The sequence below is a fragment of the Tachysurus fulvidraco genome, chromosome 18 (genome assembly GCF_022655615.1).
Source record: "Tachysurus fulvidraco isolate hzauxx_2018 chromosome 18, HZAU_PFXX_2.0, whole genome shotgun sequence".
Lineage (NCBI taxonomy): Eukaryota > Metazoa > Chordata > Actinopteri > Siluriformes > Bagridae > Tachysurus > Tachysurus fulvidraco.
The window spans coordinates 20,804,035-20,819,931 of NC_062535.1; the positions used below are offsets into that span (position 1 = coordinate 20,804,035).

The 15,897-nt window shown below is 40.9% G+C and overlaps 1 protein-coding gene across 1 annotated transcript in view; it reads left to right on the plus strand.

The window, feature by feature from the left end:
• LOC113636945 (ly6/PLAUR domain-containing protein 1-like) overlaps positions 1-15,182 on the plus strand; it is a 44,388-nt gene extending 29,206 nt beyond the window's left edge. The window contains exon 3 of the mRNA XM_047803077.1: positions 14,081-15,182. Within this exon, the coding sequence (XP_047659033.1) occupies positions 14,081-14,382 (302 nt within the window). The 3' untranslated portion in view covers positions 14,383-15,182. The remainder of the gene's footprint in view (positions 1-14,080) is intronic.
• Positions 15,183-15,897: the final 715 nt, after the last annotated feature.

Below are 15,897 nucleotides of genomic sequence, written 5' to 3' on the forward strand. Positions count from 1 at the left end.
TACAGTGTTATAGAGGTACAGTGTTACAGTAGTACAGTGTTATAGAGGTACAGTGTTACAGTAGTACAGTCTTATAGAGGCACAGTGTTACAGTAGTACAGTGTTACAGTAGTACAGTGTTATAGAGGTACAGTGTTACAGTAGTACAGTGTTACAGTAGTACAGTGTTATAGAGGTACAGTGTTACAGTAGTACAGTGTTATAGAGGTACAGTGTTAGATTAGTACAGTGTTATAGAGGTACAGTGTTACAGTAGTACAGTAGTACGGTGTTACAGTAGTACAGTGTTATAGAGGTACAGTGTTACATTAGTACAGTGTTATAGAGGTACAGTGTTACAGTGGCACAGTGTTATAGAGGTACAGTGTTACAGTAGTACAGTGTTATAGAGGTACAGTGTTACAGTAGTACAGTGTTATAGAGGTACAGTGTTATAGAGGTACAGTGTTACAGTAGTACAGTCTTATAGAGGTACAGTGTTACAGTAGTACAGTGTTACAGTAGTACAGTGTTACATTAGTACAGTGTTACAGTGGTACAGTGTTATAGAGGTACAGTGTTACAGTAGTACAGTGTTATAGAGGTCCAGTGTTATAGTAGTACAGTATTATAGAGGTACAGTGTTATAGAGGTACATTGTTATAGAGGTACAGTGTTACAGTAGTACAGTGTTATGGAGGTACAGTGTTACTTTAGTACAGTGTTATAGAGGTACAGTGTTACAGTAGTACAGTGTTATCGACGTACAGTGTTATAGAGGTACAGTGTTATAGAGGTACAGTGTTACAGTAGTACAGTGCTATAGAGGTACAGTGTTATAGAGGTACAGTGTCACATTAGTACAGTGTTACAGTGGTACAGTGTTATAGACATTTACATTTTAATGTAAATTCAACAAAAATTTTTTAATATTGCACAATGTTTAACATTGAAGCAACATATTTGTTGAATAAACTAAGTATTATTTCTGAGCATTTCAAATAAAAATATTTTAGTTCAGTTTACTTTTAAAATTTTATTTAGATAACTTTTAGTAAGTTGGCTTTTTTACAGTGTACTTAAGTATTTGAAGTAAAAAGTAAAATTTCAGTGATTTTCAGTAGGTATAAGATCAGGGGCAGTTCTAGGGTTTCATCTTTAGGGGTTTTATCCCTCAGTGAGAATTTAAAACAAGAAGAGTTTTATATTATATATTATATGACTAAACAGTAAGCCAAAAGTTATGGTGTTAATAAATGGTAAAAGTGGAGACCAAAATTTTATGCATGATGTAATGATGTCAGTCTTGAATCAGATCAGTTCATGTGTGTGTGTATTCTCTACAAACAGTGTGTCCAATGAATGCAGTCATTAATAAACTAATATTTACAAGACAAAATCAATAAATGTTAGTTTTATTTAGTATTGAATGGATTGTTTGCATTAATATGTTGTTTGTGCTACAACTCTGGTAATAAGAATAGTGACATTTCACTGCTTTTGGTTGCCGCCGTTATAGATAAACGCCTCCAGCTCTGACTGCGCGTGCACGCTGCGCGTACCTGTGCTTCTCCGTACAGCGTGCGGAGTGTAATACAATCTAGGAGCAGTGATACACCAAACCTCCCTTATTACAGTCACACACATTTCTGCTGAGTTTATTTTGTAGTAACGAGTAACGAAGATGCTTAGTGAGAATATAACGGAGTAAAAGTTTACATTTTATCTCGGAAATGTAGTGGAGTAAAAGTTATAGTTAACATAAATTTAAATAGTGAAATAAAGTACAGATACGTGACATTTCTACTTAAGTACAGTAACGAAGTATTTTTACTCTGTTACATTACAACACTGCTAAATTCAGCCTGCTCGGTTTCCGTTCTCCACAAGCGCTTAGTGAGGTCTCAATGAAACACACAAATCAGTCTTTCAAAGAGAAGTTCCAAAGTTTATTAGGTAAAACAGGAATATTTAGTTGTACAGGGGGGGGGGGGGGGGGGAGTGTGTGTGAGAGAGAAAGAACAATGTGCTCTGTACAGAAAGTCTACAAAATTATCAGAGAGGATTAAGTATTTTATACAATTATTCTCACATCTGTCTTATCAGAGTTTATAACAGAAAGTTGCAGCTCATCCAGTCTTTTATCTCTTTGATGCACCGAGTTAAATTTGACAATTCAGCTATTTCATCTGGTTTTGATGAGATATATAACTGTGTGTCATCAGCATAGCAGTGGAAACTAATCCCATGTCTTCTAATAATGTTCCCTAATGGAATCATGTATATAGAGAAAAGCAGAGGTCCGAGAACTGATCCTTGAGGGACCCCATAATTAACTGGTAATAAACTGGAGGATTCACCATTTAATTCTACAAAATGGTATCGGTCAGACAGGTAGGATCTAAACCAACTTAAAGCCTGACCATGAATACCTGTGTAATTTTGTAAGCGATGTAGAAGAATGTTGTGGTCTATAGTGTCGAACGCAGCACTAAGGTCAAGTAGAACTAATAGTGACATACAGTCTTGGTCCGAAGCTAAGAACAAGTCGTTTGTAACTTTAACAAGTGCAGTTTCTGTGCTATGATGGGGCCTGAAACCTGACTGAAACTCTTCAGAGATGTTGCTCTCCTGTAAGAAGGAGCTCAGTTGAACAGACACAACCTTTTCTAATATTTAGACATAAACAGAAGATGTAAGATAGGTCTGTAATTTGATAGTTCATTAGGATCTAAATTAGGTTTCTTAATGAGTGGCCTAATAACTGCCAACATGAAGGATTTAGGGACGTAACCTAAAAATAGTGAGGAGTTAATAATATAAAGAAGAGGCTCACCAGCTTTATGTAACACTTCTTTCAGTAATTTAGTTGGAATGGGGTCTAGTGAGCAAGTTGTAGCTGTAGTAATAAGTTTATCTAACTCTTCCTGTCCTGTAGTTGTGTGTAGAGCTTTAGGTGCGACTGGGTCACGAGATGCTCTCATTGGTTTAACATCAACTATTTTGTTCCTGATGCTTACAATATTATCAGTGAAGAATCTCATAAAATCCTCACTACTGAACTGTGATGGAAGTGTTGTAACAGTCACTGACTGTCACAGGGTTTAACACAGTTTATGTTAATATTTCATTCTGGCCACTAGGGGGACACATAGGGATGTCCTGTAGGGGATAAAATAGGAAGTTGAAGAGTAAAAAGGGAGATCCTGTTTGAATTTACCTCATGCTCTGTGGGGATGGTCATCTTAACCATGCTTTGAGAAACTTTGTTGTCTTCCTGCTCCAAGAGGATTATTTTATTCATTTGTTATGATTATGTGTGATTGGTATGGACAGATGTGTTGCTTACTTGGCTGAAGAAACATCTATCTGGGATTTGGTTGGGTTCTGTCCACAGACCTTATCCTCCAACGCCTTCTTGTTCATCTACAGATAAGACTGTTTTCTGTTTACTGGACTATCTTTGATCTCACCTGTAATGGACTTAATGCCTGTTGGGTATATACTGTATTGAAGCTTATGCTCATGGAAGTTGTATGTATGTATGTATGTATGTATGTATGTATGTATGTATGTATGTATGTATGTATGTATGTATGTATGTATATATTTGTGTGGCTTGACAGGTTTTGGGATGTGGGTATGTTAAACATAAATATTTTGAATACAAATGATGCAAACAACAAAAGAAATGATTCCCCCCTCGTAATTAATATAGCATGAACAGTGCAAAGTAACTGAGACTGTTCAGATCTCTGAGTTTTGTTAAACTAGCCAACTAGCCACTGAGTTAAATAAAAACCTGGGATTGTTCTGGTTATTTCCTATGAGTTTGCTCAGGTGCTCAGCCCTAGCAGCTTTTGGAGCCTGTCTATAGCTGGACATACTGTCCTTATACGCAATTCTAAAAACCTCTAATTTAGTTTTTCTCCACTTTCGCTCAAGGTTATGGGTTTCTCTCTTGAGGTTTTGAGTATGGCTGTTATACCCCGGTGCAGGTGTTTTATCTCTAACCTTCTGTAATCAGATTGGGGCAACAGTGTCTAATGTGCTAGTGAATATACATTTACATTTACAGCATTTGGCAGACGCCCTTATCCAGAGCAATGTACATTCAATTCAATTCAAGTTTATTTGTATAGCGCTTTTTACAATGGGCTTTGTCTCAAAGCAGATTTACAGGAACATAAACATAGAACAGAAGGTAAACATAAAGAGAAATATAGAGGATTAATATACAGTAGTAAAAATTCAAGATATCTTGTAACGGTGACGTCATCGGCGCGGTCTCATAAGAGCGGAAAACGGGGCAACACAAATGCAACAGAATATATTACCGGTGTACACAATCAGGTAATGCTTACTCTATACAACATTTCGGCATTAAGCCATTGTCACCTTATGTGGCTCTACTACATAGACCCCCCCCCAACCTTATGTGGCTCTGCTACAATCTAGTTCACAGTGTGTATGTATGTATGTATGTATATGTATTTATCCCCAATGAGCAAGTCTGAGGTGAGCCTTGTACGTAAGTAGCAGCAGTTTGTAATCAATTCTAAACTTAACAGGTAGCCAGTGTAGAGATGATAAAATTGTGGTTGTATGGTCATACTTGGGGTTGTAAAATCGGGGTTATATAGCATCCAAGATGGTGGCGGGAGCACACGCAGCGGCTTCTCTCTCTCTCGGAAAAACGTTGCTTTCGTGATTTTCACCTCATGATTCGCAGTGTTTTTGGACGTCTACAACGCGTCCACCTGTCCTTAAGCGTGCATACAGCCGTGAGTTTCTGCTGGATGTCGCAAGAACCACATTTTTGGAGCTGCTGAGGGGTCATCGGAGGCTCTTCAAGACTGCTTTGACACCACTGACTGGAATATGTTTAAGCAGGCTGCCACATACAATAACACCACAGACCTCCAAGAGTACACAGAAACTGTCACTGCCTACATCACCAAGTGCAATGATGTAACAGTCACAAAGACCATCACTATCAGGGCCAATCAGAAGCTGTGGATGATAGGAGAGGTATACAGACTCCTGAAGACACGGAACGCTGCCTTCAGAGCTGGAGACGAGGCGGGCCTGAGGACAGCCAGGGCCAACCTATCCCGTGGCATCAGAGAGGCTAAGAGGCAGTACTCCAGGAGGATAGCCCATAAATTCAGTGACAGCAGAGACACTCGGAGCCTGTGGCAGGGGATACAAACCATTACGCACTACAAGCCTCCACCACGGACCTATGACAGTAACATCTCTCTGCTGAACGAGCTGAACACTTTCTTTGCTCGCTTTGAGAAGCAAAACAGCACCACTGCCCAGAAAACTCCACCTCCTTCCGGTGACCAGGTAATGATGCTGACCCCGGATAGCGTGAGGAGATCCTTCAGCAGGATCAATGTACGCAATGCTCCGGGTCCTGACAACATTCCTGGATGTGTACTGAGAGACTGTGTAGTGGAACTCACTGATGTCTTCACAGACATTTTTAACATCTCACTCAGTCAAGCTGTTGTCCCCACATGCTTCAAAGCTGCCACCATCATTCCAGTCCTGAAAAAGCCGTCTCCATCATGCTTCAATGATTACCGTCCTGTTGCACTTACTTCTATCATCATGAAGTGCTTTGAACGGCTAGTCATGCACCATATCAAGTCTGCCCTACCCCCCCTCTCTGGACCCCTTCCAGTTTGCATATCGACCCAACCGCTCGGCTGATGATGCCATCTCAACTGCCATGCATTCAGCACTCACTCATCTGGACAAAAAGGACTCGCACATTAGAATGCTGTTCATAGACTTTAGTTCAGCATTCAACACTATCATGTGTACCCCAACAGCCCAGTAATAAACTGCTTCAGTTAGGGCTCAGCACTTCACAGTGCAACTTGCTATTGGACTTTCTGACTGGAAGACCTCAGGCAGTACGGGTCGGCAGCAACACATCCAGCACCATCACACTGAACACTGGGGCCCCACAAGGATGTGTGCTGAGCCCCCTTCTCTTCACCCTGCTGACCCATGACTGCACACCATCACACAACTCCAACCTCTTTATCAAGTTTGCGGATGACACGACTGTAGTGGGTCTCATTAGCAACAAAAATGAGACAAACTACAGGAACGAGGTGAGACGCCTGGCCGGGTGGTGTACTGACAACAATCTCTCTCTGAACGTGGAGAAGACGAAGGAGATTGTTGTTGACTTCAGGAGAATGCACACTCAGCATGCTCCTCTGTTTATCAACGGTGCTGAAAACGCAGCAGCACTGGCCGAGAAATCACAGCAGCGTCTCTACTTCCTCCACAAACTGAGAAGAGCCAGAGCCAAGCCACCCATCATGCACACCTTCTACAAAGGCACCATTGAGAGCATACTATCGAGCTGCATCACTGTGTGGTACGGTGCTTGCAACGCATCCTGCCGGAAGACACTACAGCGCATAGTGAGAGCAGCTGAGAGGATTATTATCCTCCAGGACATTTATGAGACCCGTGTCACCCGAAAAGCCCTCTGCATTGCAGGTGATCCCACACAGCTTCTTCAGTCTGCTGCAATCAGGGAGGAGACTGCAGAGTCTCCGGGCCAGGACCAACCATCAGGCTGTCAGGAAGCTGAACTCACTCTCAAACTCCACTTCTCTTTTCTGCCACAGGCTCCACAGATCTATGAAGCCAACACTCCCCTTTAGATCCCACATCCCCAAGGTCCCTCCACTCCCCCCTCCCACTAACATACGAAAACATGCACCAGTCACTTTGTGCAGCATTGGTCTGCTTATTCTTCACTGTATCTACATATTCCTTGCACTTTATTTAAATTTCTTTGCTAATATTTCGCACCTTGGGACTGAGAGAAATACATTTTCAATTTTTTTTTGTGTATATATTGTACATGTGAAAGAGTTGACAATAAAGAAGAACTTGAACTTTCTTGCCCTAGTGAGAACATAAGTGCTTAAATCTCTAACATTGAATACATTAATGCTGGCTCACTAGGTTACATACTTAAGATACCATGGGTTTAAAACATTTGTTCAAAGTTACAATAAAAAAGTGTCAAAGGTAGTTTTTTTTTTTTGCAAGAGATAAGGAAAGAAGTGCTAGTTGATGTGTTTCCTGAATAAGTAGGTCTTCAACCGCCGCTTGAAAATAGCCACTGACTCAGCTGTCCGGACCTCTAGGAGAAGTTCATTCCACCACCTTGGTGCCAGAACAGAGAAGAGTCTTGTAGTATACTTCCCTCTTACCCTGAGAGATGGTGGAACCAGTCGAGCTGGTAGATCGGAGGTTGCGGGGTGCAGTGCGAGGAGTGATGAGGGCTTTGAGGTAAGAGGGAGCTGGTCTGTTTTTGGCTTTGTAGGCCAGCATCAGTGTTTTGAATCTGATTTGTGCAGCTACAGGAAGCCAGTGGAGGGATCGCAGCAGGGGGGTGGTATGCGAGAACTTTGGCAGGTTGAAAACAAGCCGGGCAGCTGCATTTTGGATCATTTGCAGAGGACGGATTGCGTTCATAGGTAGACCTGCCAGCAGTGCATTGCAGTAGTCCAGTCTAGAAATGACAAGAGACTGAACAAGTACCTGAGCAGTCTGTGTGGACAAAAATGGCCGAATCCTTCTAATGTTGTAGAGGAGAAACCAACATGAGCGAGTCATATTAGCAACATAAGAGGAAAAGGACAGTTGATTGTCCATGGTTACCCCAAGAAAAGAAGAGGACCAAGTACTGAGCCCTGTGGAACGCCAGTGTAGAGTCTGGGTGGAGCAGATGTCACTCCCCTCCATGTTGCCTGATATGAGCATCCTTCCAGGTAGGAAGCAAACCATTCCCAAGCTGATCCACAAATCCCAAGACTCTTGAGGGAGGATAAGAAAGTCTTGTGGTTGACCGTATCAAATGCTGCTGAAAGGTCAAGGAGGATAAGGACTGATGACAGTTTGGCTGATCTAGCAGCATGTAGCTTCTCAGAGACATCCAAAAGGGCTGCCTCTGTGGAACGAGCTGCTTTAAAGCCAGACTGGTTGGGGTCTTGGAGGTTCTGTGAGAGATAGACAGACAGTTGATTATAGACAATGTTTTCAAGAATTTTTTAAAGAAATGAGAGAAGTGATACCGGTCTGTAGTTATTGATCCAGAGCAGGTCTCTTTAGGATGGGAATAACCCTTGCTCTCTTGAAAGTAGATGCTATGTATCTATTGATGATAGTGGAAATGAAGGGCAGAAGGTCTTGCGAGATGGTCTGGAGCATAGTGGTAGGGAGTGGATCCAATGGGCAGGTGGTAGGATTGCAGGACTGGATGAGTTGTAAAATCTCTTCTGCTGCCACAGTTGAGAGATGTGACAACGAAGGTGTAGGGGAATCCATACTCTGAGATGTAAGTGCAGCCGGGGCTGAAGTGAAGGTCCAGCAGATTTCCTCAATCTTCTCTTGGTACAATGAAGCAAAGTCTTCTGCAGTCAGGGAGGATGAAGAAGGTGGAGCCGGGGGGTTGAGCAGAGAAGAGATGATGTTGTGAAATTTCTGAGGGTCATGTGAGGAAGTGTTGTAAAAAATCTTAGTAGAAACAATTAAAATATTATTCCTTACAATACTATAACCAAAGTAAAGTATTAGGCCTTGCAAAATATTACAACTGCTGTCATAAGACATATGTAGGTGATGTTGTAGGCCAAAGATGTTTATTGCAACCAGATTCGGGGCTGTCAGGCCTAGTCAGTCTGAGTACATTTGTAATAACAATTTGTTATGTAGAAGGGAAAAGACCATTGTTCCCAGACCTTAGCTCATAAATTGTTATGGAAAATGAAGAACACCATGGTTCTCAGACCTCCATAGCAATAACATGTTATGTAGAATGAAAAAAAAAACAGTGGTCCACAGACCTAGGCCCTGAAAAATAAGGGGAGGAAAATCCATAAATGGGCATGTGGTGCTCATAAACTTGTTGTGCAGACTGAAGAAGGCCCAGGTGTTTAGTCTGAGGTCATGAAAAATAAGTGGAGGAAAATCCATAAATGGGCATATGGGTGAAAGGTAATGGGATATAAAGGGAAATTGGGTCAGTGTATTTAGAAAACATAGGAGATGATTCCGGTAAATAAGGTGATATGGCACCTGGGCTCCTAGGAGCACCAGGGTATAAAGGTTTTTTTTTGGTTCTTCGGGGTTGAAGGTGTGTGTGTGCGTGTGGGGGCGCGCGCGCGTGCGGGCGCGTGCCCGTGTCCGCGGGTCAAGGTGGGTGGTTTTTATTTTTGCAAGGACGTCGTGAGTTCTTGTTATTCTTGATTGATTTTGCATGACATGCTCTTTTTGGGGTTTTTCATTTGTTACTTTAAATTTGGCAATTTGTTACTTGTAATTTGGCAATTTGTTACTTTTAATTTGGCAATTTGATACTTTAAATTTGGCAATTTGATACTTTGAATTTGGCAAATTATAATTTGTTGGCTGATTGACCACAATAAAGAAGTCATTCTCATCCAGGTCTGAGGAGTTTTCTCAGTATTTTTGTAGTAATTATAGAGTTAACAGTTAAGTTTAACTAAAACAGTCTTTAGTAACCAAAAAGTCTAAGTGTGGAGATCACCCTGCGATGTGTCGACTTGGAGACCGGCTCTGAGTTCCGACAGAAGCTTCAAGCTTTTCCTTGTAGAAGGAAGTCTTGGCAGAAGTCACATCTGAGAGAACTTGACAAGAAGTGTTCTGTAAAAATCAAGATCTGCATCAAGTTGTGATTTCTTCCACTTCCTCTCTGATGATCTTAGCTCTCTTTGATTGTTGCGCAGCACATCTGAAAGCCAAGGATCATAACAAGAAGTTTTCTTGGGTTTAGTGAACATAGGGCAGAGGAAGTCCATAGTTGAGGAAAGAGAAGAGAGGAAAGTATCTGTGGGTGAGTCCAAGGGTAGTGAGGAAAAAGACTCCGTATCAGGAAGGGAAGATAGAGTGCCAGAAGCTACAGATGAAGGGGAGACAGAGTGAAGGTTGTGGTGGGTAAGAGCGAGGGGGTGAGAGGTAGTTTTAGGTAGGATAGGTAGAGTGATGGTGACGGATACCAGGTGGTGATCAGAGACGAGTAGTGGGGTAGCAGTCACGTCTGTAGCTGGAAAAGGACGGGTGAAAACCACTTTACAGAGATACAGCATTATAGAAGTACTGTTTACAGAGGTGCAGTGTAACAGCAGTACAGTGTTATAGAGGTACTGTGTTACAGCAGTACAGTGTTACACAGGCACAGTGTAAAAACGAGACAGTGTTACAGCATTACAGTTTTACAGCAGTGCAGTGTAACAGTGGTACAGTGTTACAGCAGTACAGTGTTACAGCAGTACAGTCTTACAGCAGTGCAGTATAACCGGTGTACAGTGTTACAGAGGTACAGTTTTACAGCAGTGCAGTGTTACAGAGGTACAGTGTTACAGCAGTACAGTGTTACAGCATTACAGTTTTACAGCAGTGCAGTGTTACAGCAGGACAGTGTTACAGCGGTACAGTGTTACAGCAGTAGAGTGTTATGGTGGTACAGTGGTACCACTTTACAGAGATACAGCATTTTAGAGGTACTGTGTTACAGAGGTGCAGTGTAACAGAGGTACAGCATTATAGAGGTAGCTTGTTACAGCAGTACAGTGTTACAGAGGCACAGTGTTACAGCATTACAGTGTTACAGCAGTTCTGTGTCATGGAGGTACCGTGTTACAGCGGTACATTGTTACAGTGGTACAGTGTTACTGCAGGACAGTGTTGCAGCAGTACAGTGTTACAGTGGAACAGTGTTACAGCGGGACAGTGGGACAGTGTTACAGCGGGACAGTGTTACAGTGGGACAGTGTTACAGCGGTACAGTGTTACAGCAGTACAGTGTTACAGTGGGACAGTGTTACAGCGGGACAGTGTTACAGCGGGACAGTGTTACAGTGGGCTAGTGTAATAACGGGACAGTGTTACAGTGATAGGGGCACATTACTGCAGTAAAATTTTATAGTGATACAGTTTTAGTGTTACAGCATTACAGTGTTCCAAATTTGCTGCAGTAATGTAACACTGATACAGTGTAACAGTGCAACCTTAGAATTACTGTGTAACCAGCATTACAGGTTTACAGAGTAAAGCAGTAGCAGTGTAAGAGAAAGAATTACAGCAGCCAGGGTGAACAGCCAGGCCATTGTGGGTGCACTGGTTTTCATTCCAACCAAACAGAGGCCATACCTATGTCTTCTGAAAGCCAAGATCAACTGATATAACAGGCGGTATCAGTTGTGGCTCCTGCTTGATTCCAAAGTTTAAGTTTTATATTAATATTTTTCACTAATGAGCAATTCATTATAGACGCAACACAAATTCCTGCTGAAGTTATAAAATGTTCAATGATGAAGACCCAAGCACAAAGTGTTACTACATAAAGCAGTCCCAAGTATCTCCAGACTGTACATGTGGGGACATCCTTAGAAGCAGTCATCATGTAAATGTTAATAAAGTTGTACATTATGTGTACAGAGCAGACAGGGATTACATTAATTTTGACATCAAAATTAAAAGGAAGAGTCAGAAGGTGACACAGACATGGGGAACTCATGGGACAGAAAGACCATCCAGAGTTACTCTGGAATCAGAAAGCTTACTTCTTGTGGTCCTAGTACAAGAACTACTGTCTGTTAGCGTTAAGCAGGAGGAAGTTAGTAAGCCTCCACTGTCTGATGTTCTTCACACAATATTCAGTATTATTAAGATGGTGACTCACATCTGACTTAGCTGAAACATATAGCTGTGTGTCATCAGCATAACAGTGGAATCTAAAACTGTAGTATACTATGATCTTATGTTGTGGGAATTACAGTAGGTTACTATAACAAGATTTTTTTGGTGTTTTTAGTTTGGGAAACAGACACAGTTTCTATATTGTGAATCTTCTGTGAACTCAATGCAGCCAGCATTAGACAGGATTAGCCTTCTTGTCTGCTCCCTGGCTCTGGATTATCACAGATTAACTAGGCCTGTTCTTAAACAATGTGTTATGAGCATATTGCCATAAACATGATGTAAAACATTATACATAATATAGTATTTTACAGCATTGGACATCACCATTGGAAATTTACAGACCTCTACAATATCACTCTTAGTAACCTCTGATTGGTGAAGCCGTACATTGTTAGCTCCAACATGAAAAACTACCTTCAAGTACCTATTCTTGCCTATGACCCTAGTGTTGACTTTGTGACTATGACGCCGAATTGTCACCCATTCTTCCGTTTAGACAGAGGAGGTTCTATGGAAAGATTTACTGTGACAGAAAAGTGAAAAATTGAATTAAAGTATTGTTCTTGTTATTTAATTGTGTCAATTGCAAAAGTGCTGTACAAATAAAATTAAACTTCTGGTGTCCTCCAGTTCATGTAGTGAAACAGTCGATGTGTTTCAGACTCACAGGTGTCCAAGTCCAATCCAAGTAGTGAACAATATTAAACACAGGAGCTTCATTCAGCAACAGAAGAAGCCGTGCAAAAAATAGCACTCAAAGGGATTTTCTAGGATAACAGTCAATAAGGTAACTCTGTTGAAGAAGAAATCACAACTTGATGCAGATCTTGACTATTACCATACACTCCTGGCCAAGTTCTCCTCAGATGTGACTTCTGCCAAGACTTCCTTCTAAAAGGATAAGCTTGAAGCTTGGCAAAAGACCCTCGTAAGCTCCACATTATCTTCTCTTTTTTACTCAACCCCCCGGCTCCACCTGCTTTATCCTCTCTGACTGCAGAAGACTTTGCTTCTTTTTACCATAAGAAGATAGAGAAAATCTGCAGGACCTTCACTTCTGCCCCGACTGCACCTACATCTTACAGACAGGATTCCCCTACGCCTTCATTGTCACATTTCTCAACCGTAGCAGCAGAAGAGATTTACCAACTCATGCGGTCGTGCAATCCTACCACCTGCCCATAGGATCCAGTCCCATCCACTGTGCTCCAGACAGACCATCTCACAAGACCTTCTGCCCTTCATCACCACAATCATCAATGGATTCTTAACATCTGGTCATATACCAACTACCTACAAGAAAGCAAGGGTTATTTCCCATCTTGAAGAAACAAACAAATTGAACACAATTCTTCTTTAGTGCATATTGCTTTGTTTATTATATTAATTACAATTATACTAAATTCCTGCTATTTTTATTTGCTGTGGCTGTAAATGTTGTTATCGATGTTATTGTTGTCAGCTGCTGATGTCATTGTATTTATGTTGTTGGTACTATGTGGTGTGTCTGGTGTTCTTGTTGTTGTTAATGCTATTGATGTTTTGTGTGTGTGTGTGTTTGTGTGTGTGGTGAATAATCAATGAAGTTCTGCTGATTAACCCTGGAATTAAGCTCACACGTGTACATGATATATAATGAGCTATAGCTGTGAGGTGATGATGTAGTGATATGGCAGCAAATGAAAGAGCTGTTTTCTTTAGTTAAGACAAATAATTAAGTTCTACAAAAAGAAATAAACCTAAAGTTTAATAGACTTGTGTTAAATGTGTACATGAGCTGTTGCTTTAACTCTGCCAACATGATTTGATCATATGCTTTCTAAGCTATGGGATGAAACCCAACCCAAAATCTAACACAGATTGCATATTTATTTATTGATAAGACTATAAGAGAATAAAGATGTTGAAGTTCTGCTTGATATTATAATATATTTACACATTTTATTGAGATTATAATGTAAATATTCATTAATAAAAATAACATTAATCCATTTATATTTGATACAGTGGTGCAGTAACAATGTAAAAAGACATTTATGTCTTTTTTCTTTTTTCTCACACAAAAGTATGAGCTGAAATAAGAGAATGAGTTGAAATAAACAATGACAATAAAAAAGCAAATGTGCTTATTGAAAAAAAATCTGGCAGAAGGAACGAATACTTTTAAACAAATGTTTTATTTTATTAAAAACAAAGAAAAACAATAAAATATTTGTCCTTAAAATGTACATTTTCTGTCTATTAAACAATACTTATTTATATTGTGTGTGTGTGTGTGTGTGTGTGTGTGTGTGTGTGTGTGTGTGTGTGTGTGTGTGTGTGTGTGTATACACAGGTGTACACTACAGGAAGTCATGTGCATCATCTGGTGCATGTCTGATTGCATCATCAGGCTATCAGCAGTTCTGTACCGGGAAGCTCAACTCTGTCTGCATCACCTGCTGTAACACACCGCTTTGTAACGGGCCACGCCACAGACGCCGCCCACCCGGATCTCCTGCCCCACCCCTCCTCCTCTTGCCCCTCTCACTTCTGTTCAGCTCCACCCTCCTGTCGTTGTCTTTCTCTCACTGTCTGTCTCTCCACTGGTCTGTCTCGCCCAATGATGCTTCAACTCTGCACACTTGCTGTCTGTAAATCACTTACACCCAACACTTCAAAATTGTCTCACTCTTCCTGTCTCTCTCTCTGCTTACAATTAAATTTAATTTCTCCCCGGCCTATATCAGTCTCTCTCTCTCTCTCTCTCTCTCTCTCTCTCTCTCTCTCTCTCTCTCTCTCTCTCTCTCTCTCCCTCCCTCTCTCTCCTGATACACACTTAAACTGAATTTATGCCAGTCAAATATTAAAGGTCACATCCTTTTCTCAGTCTTTCACCCTTTCTAACTTTCAATTTTACTCTCTGTCGCTCTCTCCCTCTTTCTCTCTCTCTCTCCCTCTCTCTCTCTTTCTCCCTGACTGTCTCTTTCTCTCTTTCTTTTTTTTCTCTGTGATTCTCTGTATCTCATGTATCTTTTATGGTTTTAACTGAACAAACTGTTTTTCTTTTCCTGTGTCTGTGCAGTAAACAGACAGGATGCTAGTATTGGTTGGTTTATACAGGATGTGCAGGTTTATACTCCACATAACTCCATAAACTAATTACCATGTTGCACATGTTCCTTTTGAAATAAATAAACCAATAAATCCGTCTGTTTATGACAGTTTATTTACAAACTCTAACCCTTTCTAACTTCTAATTTTACTCTCTCTCTCTGTTAGTGTGTGTATGATATAGATATTGTTTCACTAGTAACTTAGACCATGTCGTTCCCAACTCTCTCTCTCTTTCAAACTCTCTCTGTCTTCACATCTGTAGTGCTGTATGTATGTGGTAAGGCAAGGATCTCTAGACAGAAACTCTGCTAGAGACCCTGAGGGCTTCATTAGGAGAGACTGTCGACAGTGTGTGTGTGTGTGTGTGTGTGTGTGTGTGTGTGTGTGTGTGTGTGTGTGTGTGTGTGTGTGTGTGTGTGTGAGAGAGAGAGTGTATTTGTGTGTGTGTGAATGTGTGTGTGTGTGTGTGTGTGTGTGTGTGTGTGTGTGTGTGTGTGTGTGTGTGTGTGTGTGTGTGTGTGTGTGTGTGTGTGTGAATCTGTGTTTGTGTGTGTGTTATATAAGAATGAAAGTTAGAAAAAGAGGAGAGTGAAAGAAAAGGTGTATGTATGAGAGAAACACTCATACTGATATCTTCTCTCCAGATTATCTCAAATTATTTTACCTCATTCTTTAACTACAGATTATCTGCCCTTTCACTAATTGGGTATGTTGTCTTTTCAATTTATGAAGCATGATGGCTTACTGTGCATCAACATACAACTCATCTGAGTGACTGAATATGTGTCTTTGTGCCTTTCTGTATTCCGGGAAAGTCTTCACCCTGTAATGTGGTATAATGATGATTATACCTGCACTTTAAAGAAAACTGCTTCAACATTGAAATATAATTTGTGTCACATTTAACCAGTAGTTGCCTTGTTAAGTATAGAAGAGCTCTGATTGTCACTCAGGCATCCCAGATAACTGCAGTGGAGCTATACTAACATCAGCCTGTAGAAGAATCGCTTTCAGTTGTATCATGAATTTTTTATTAAAAAATCAAAATGGAAAATT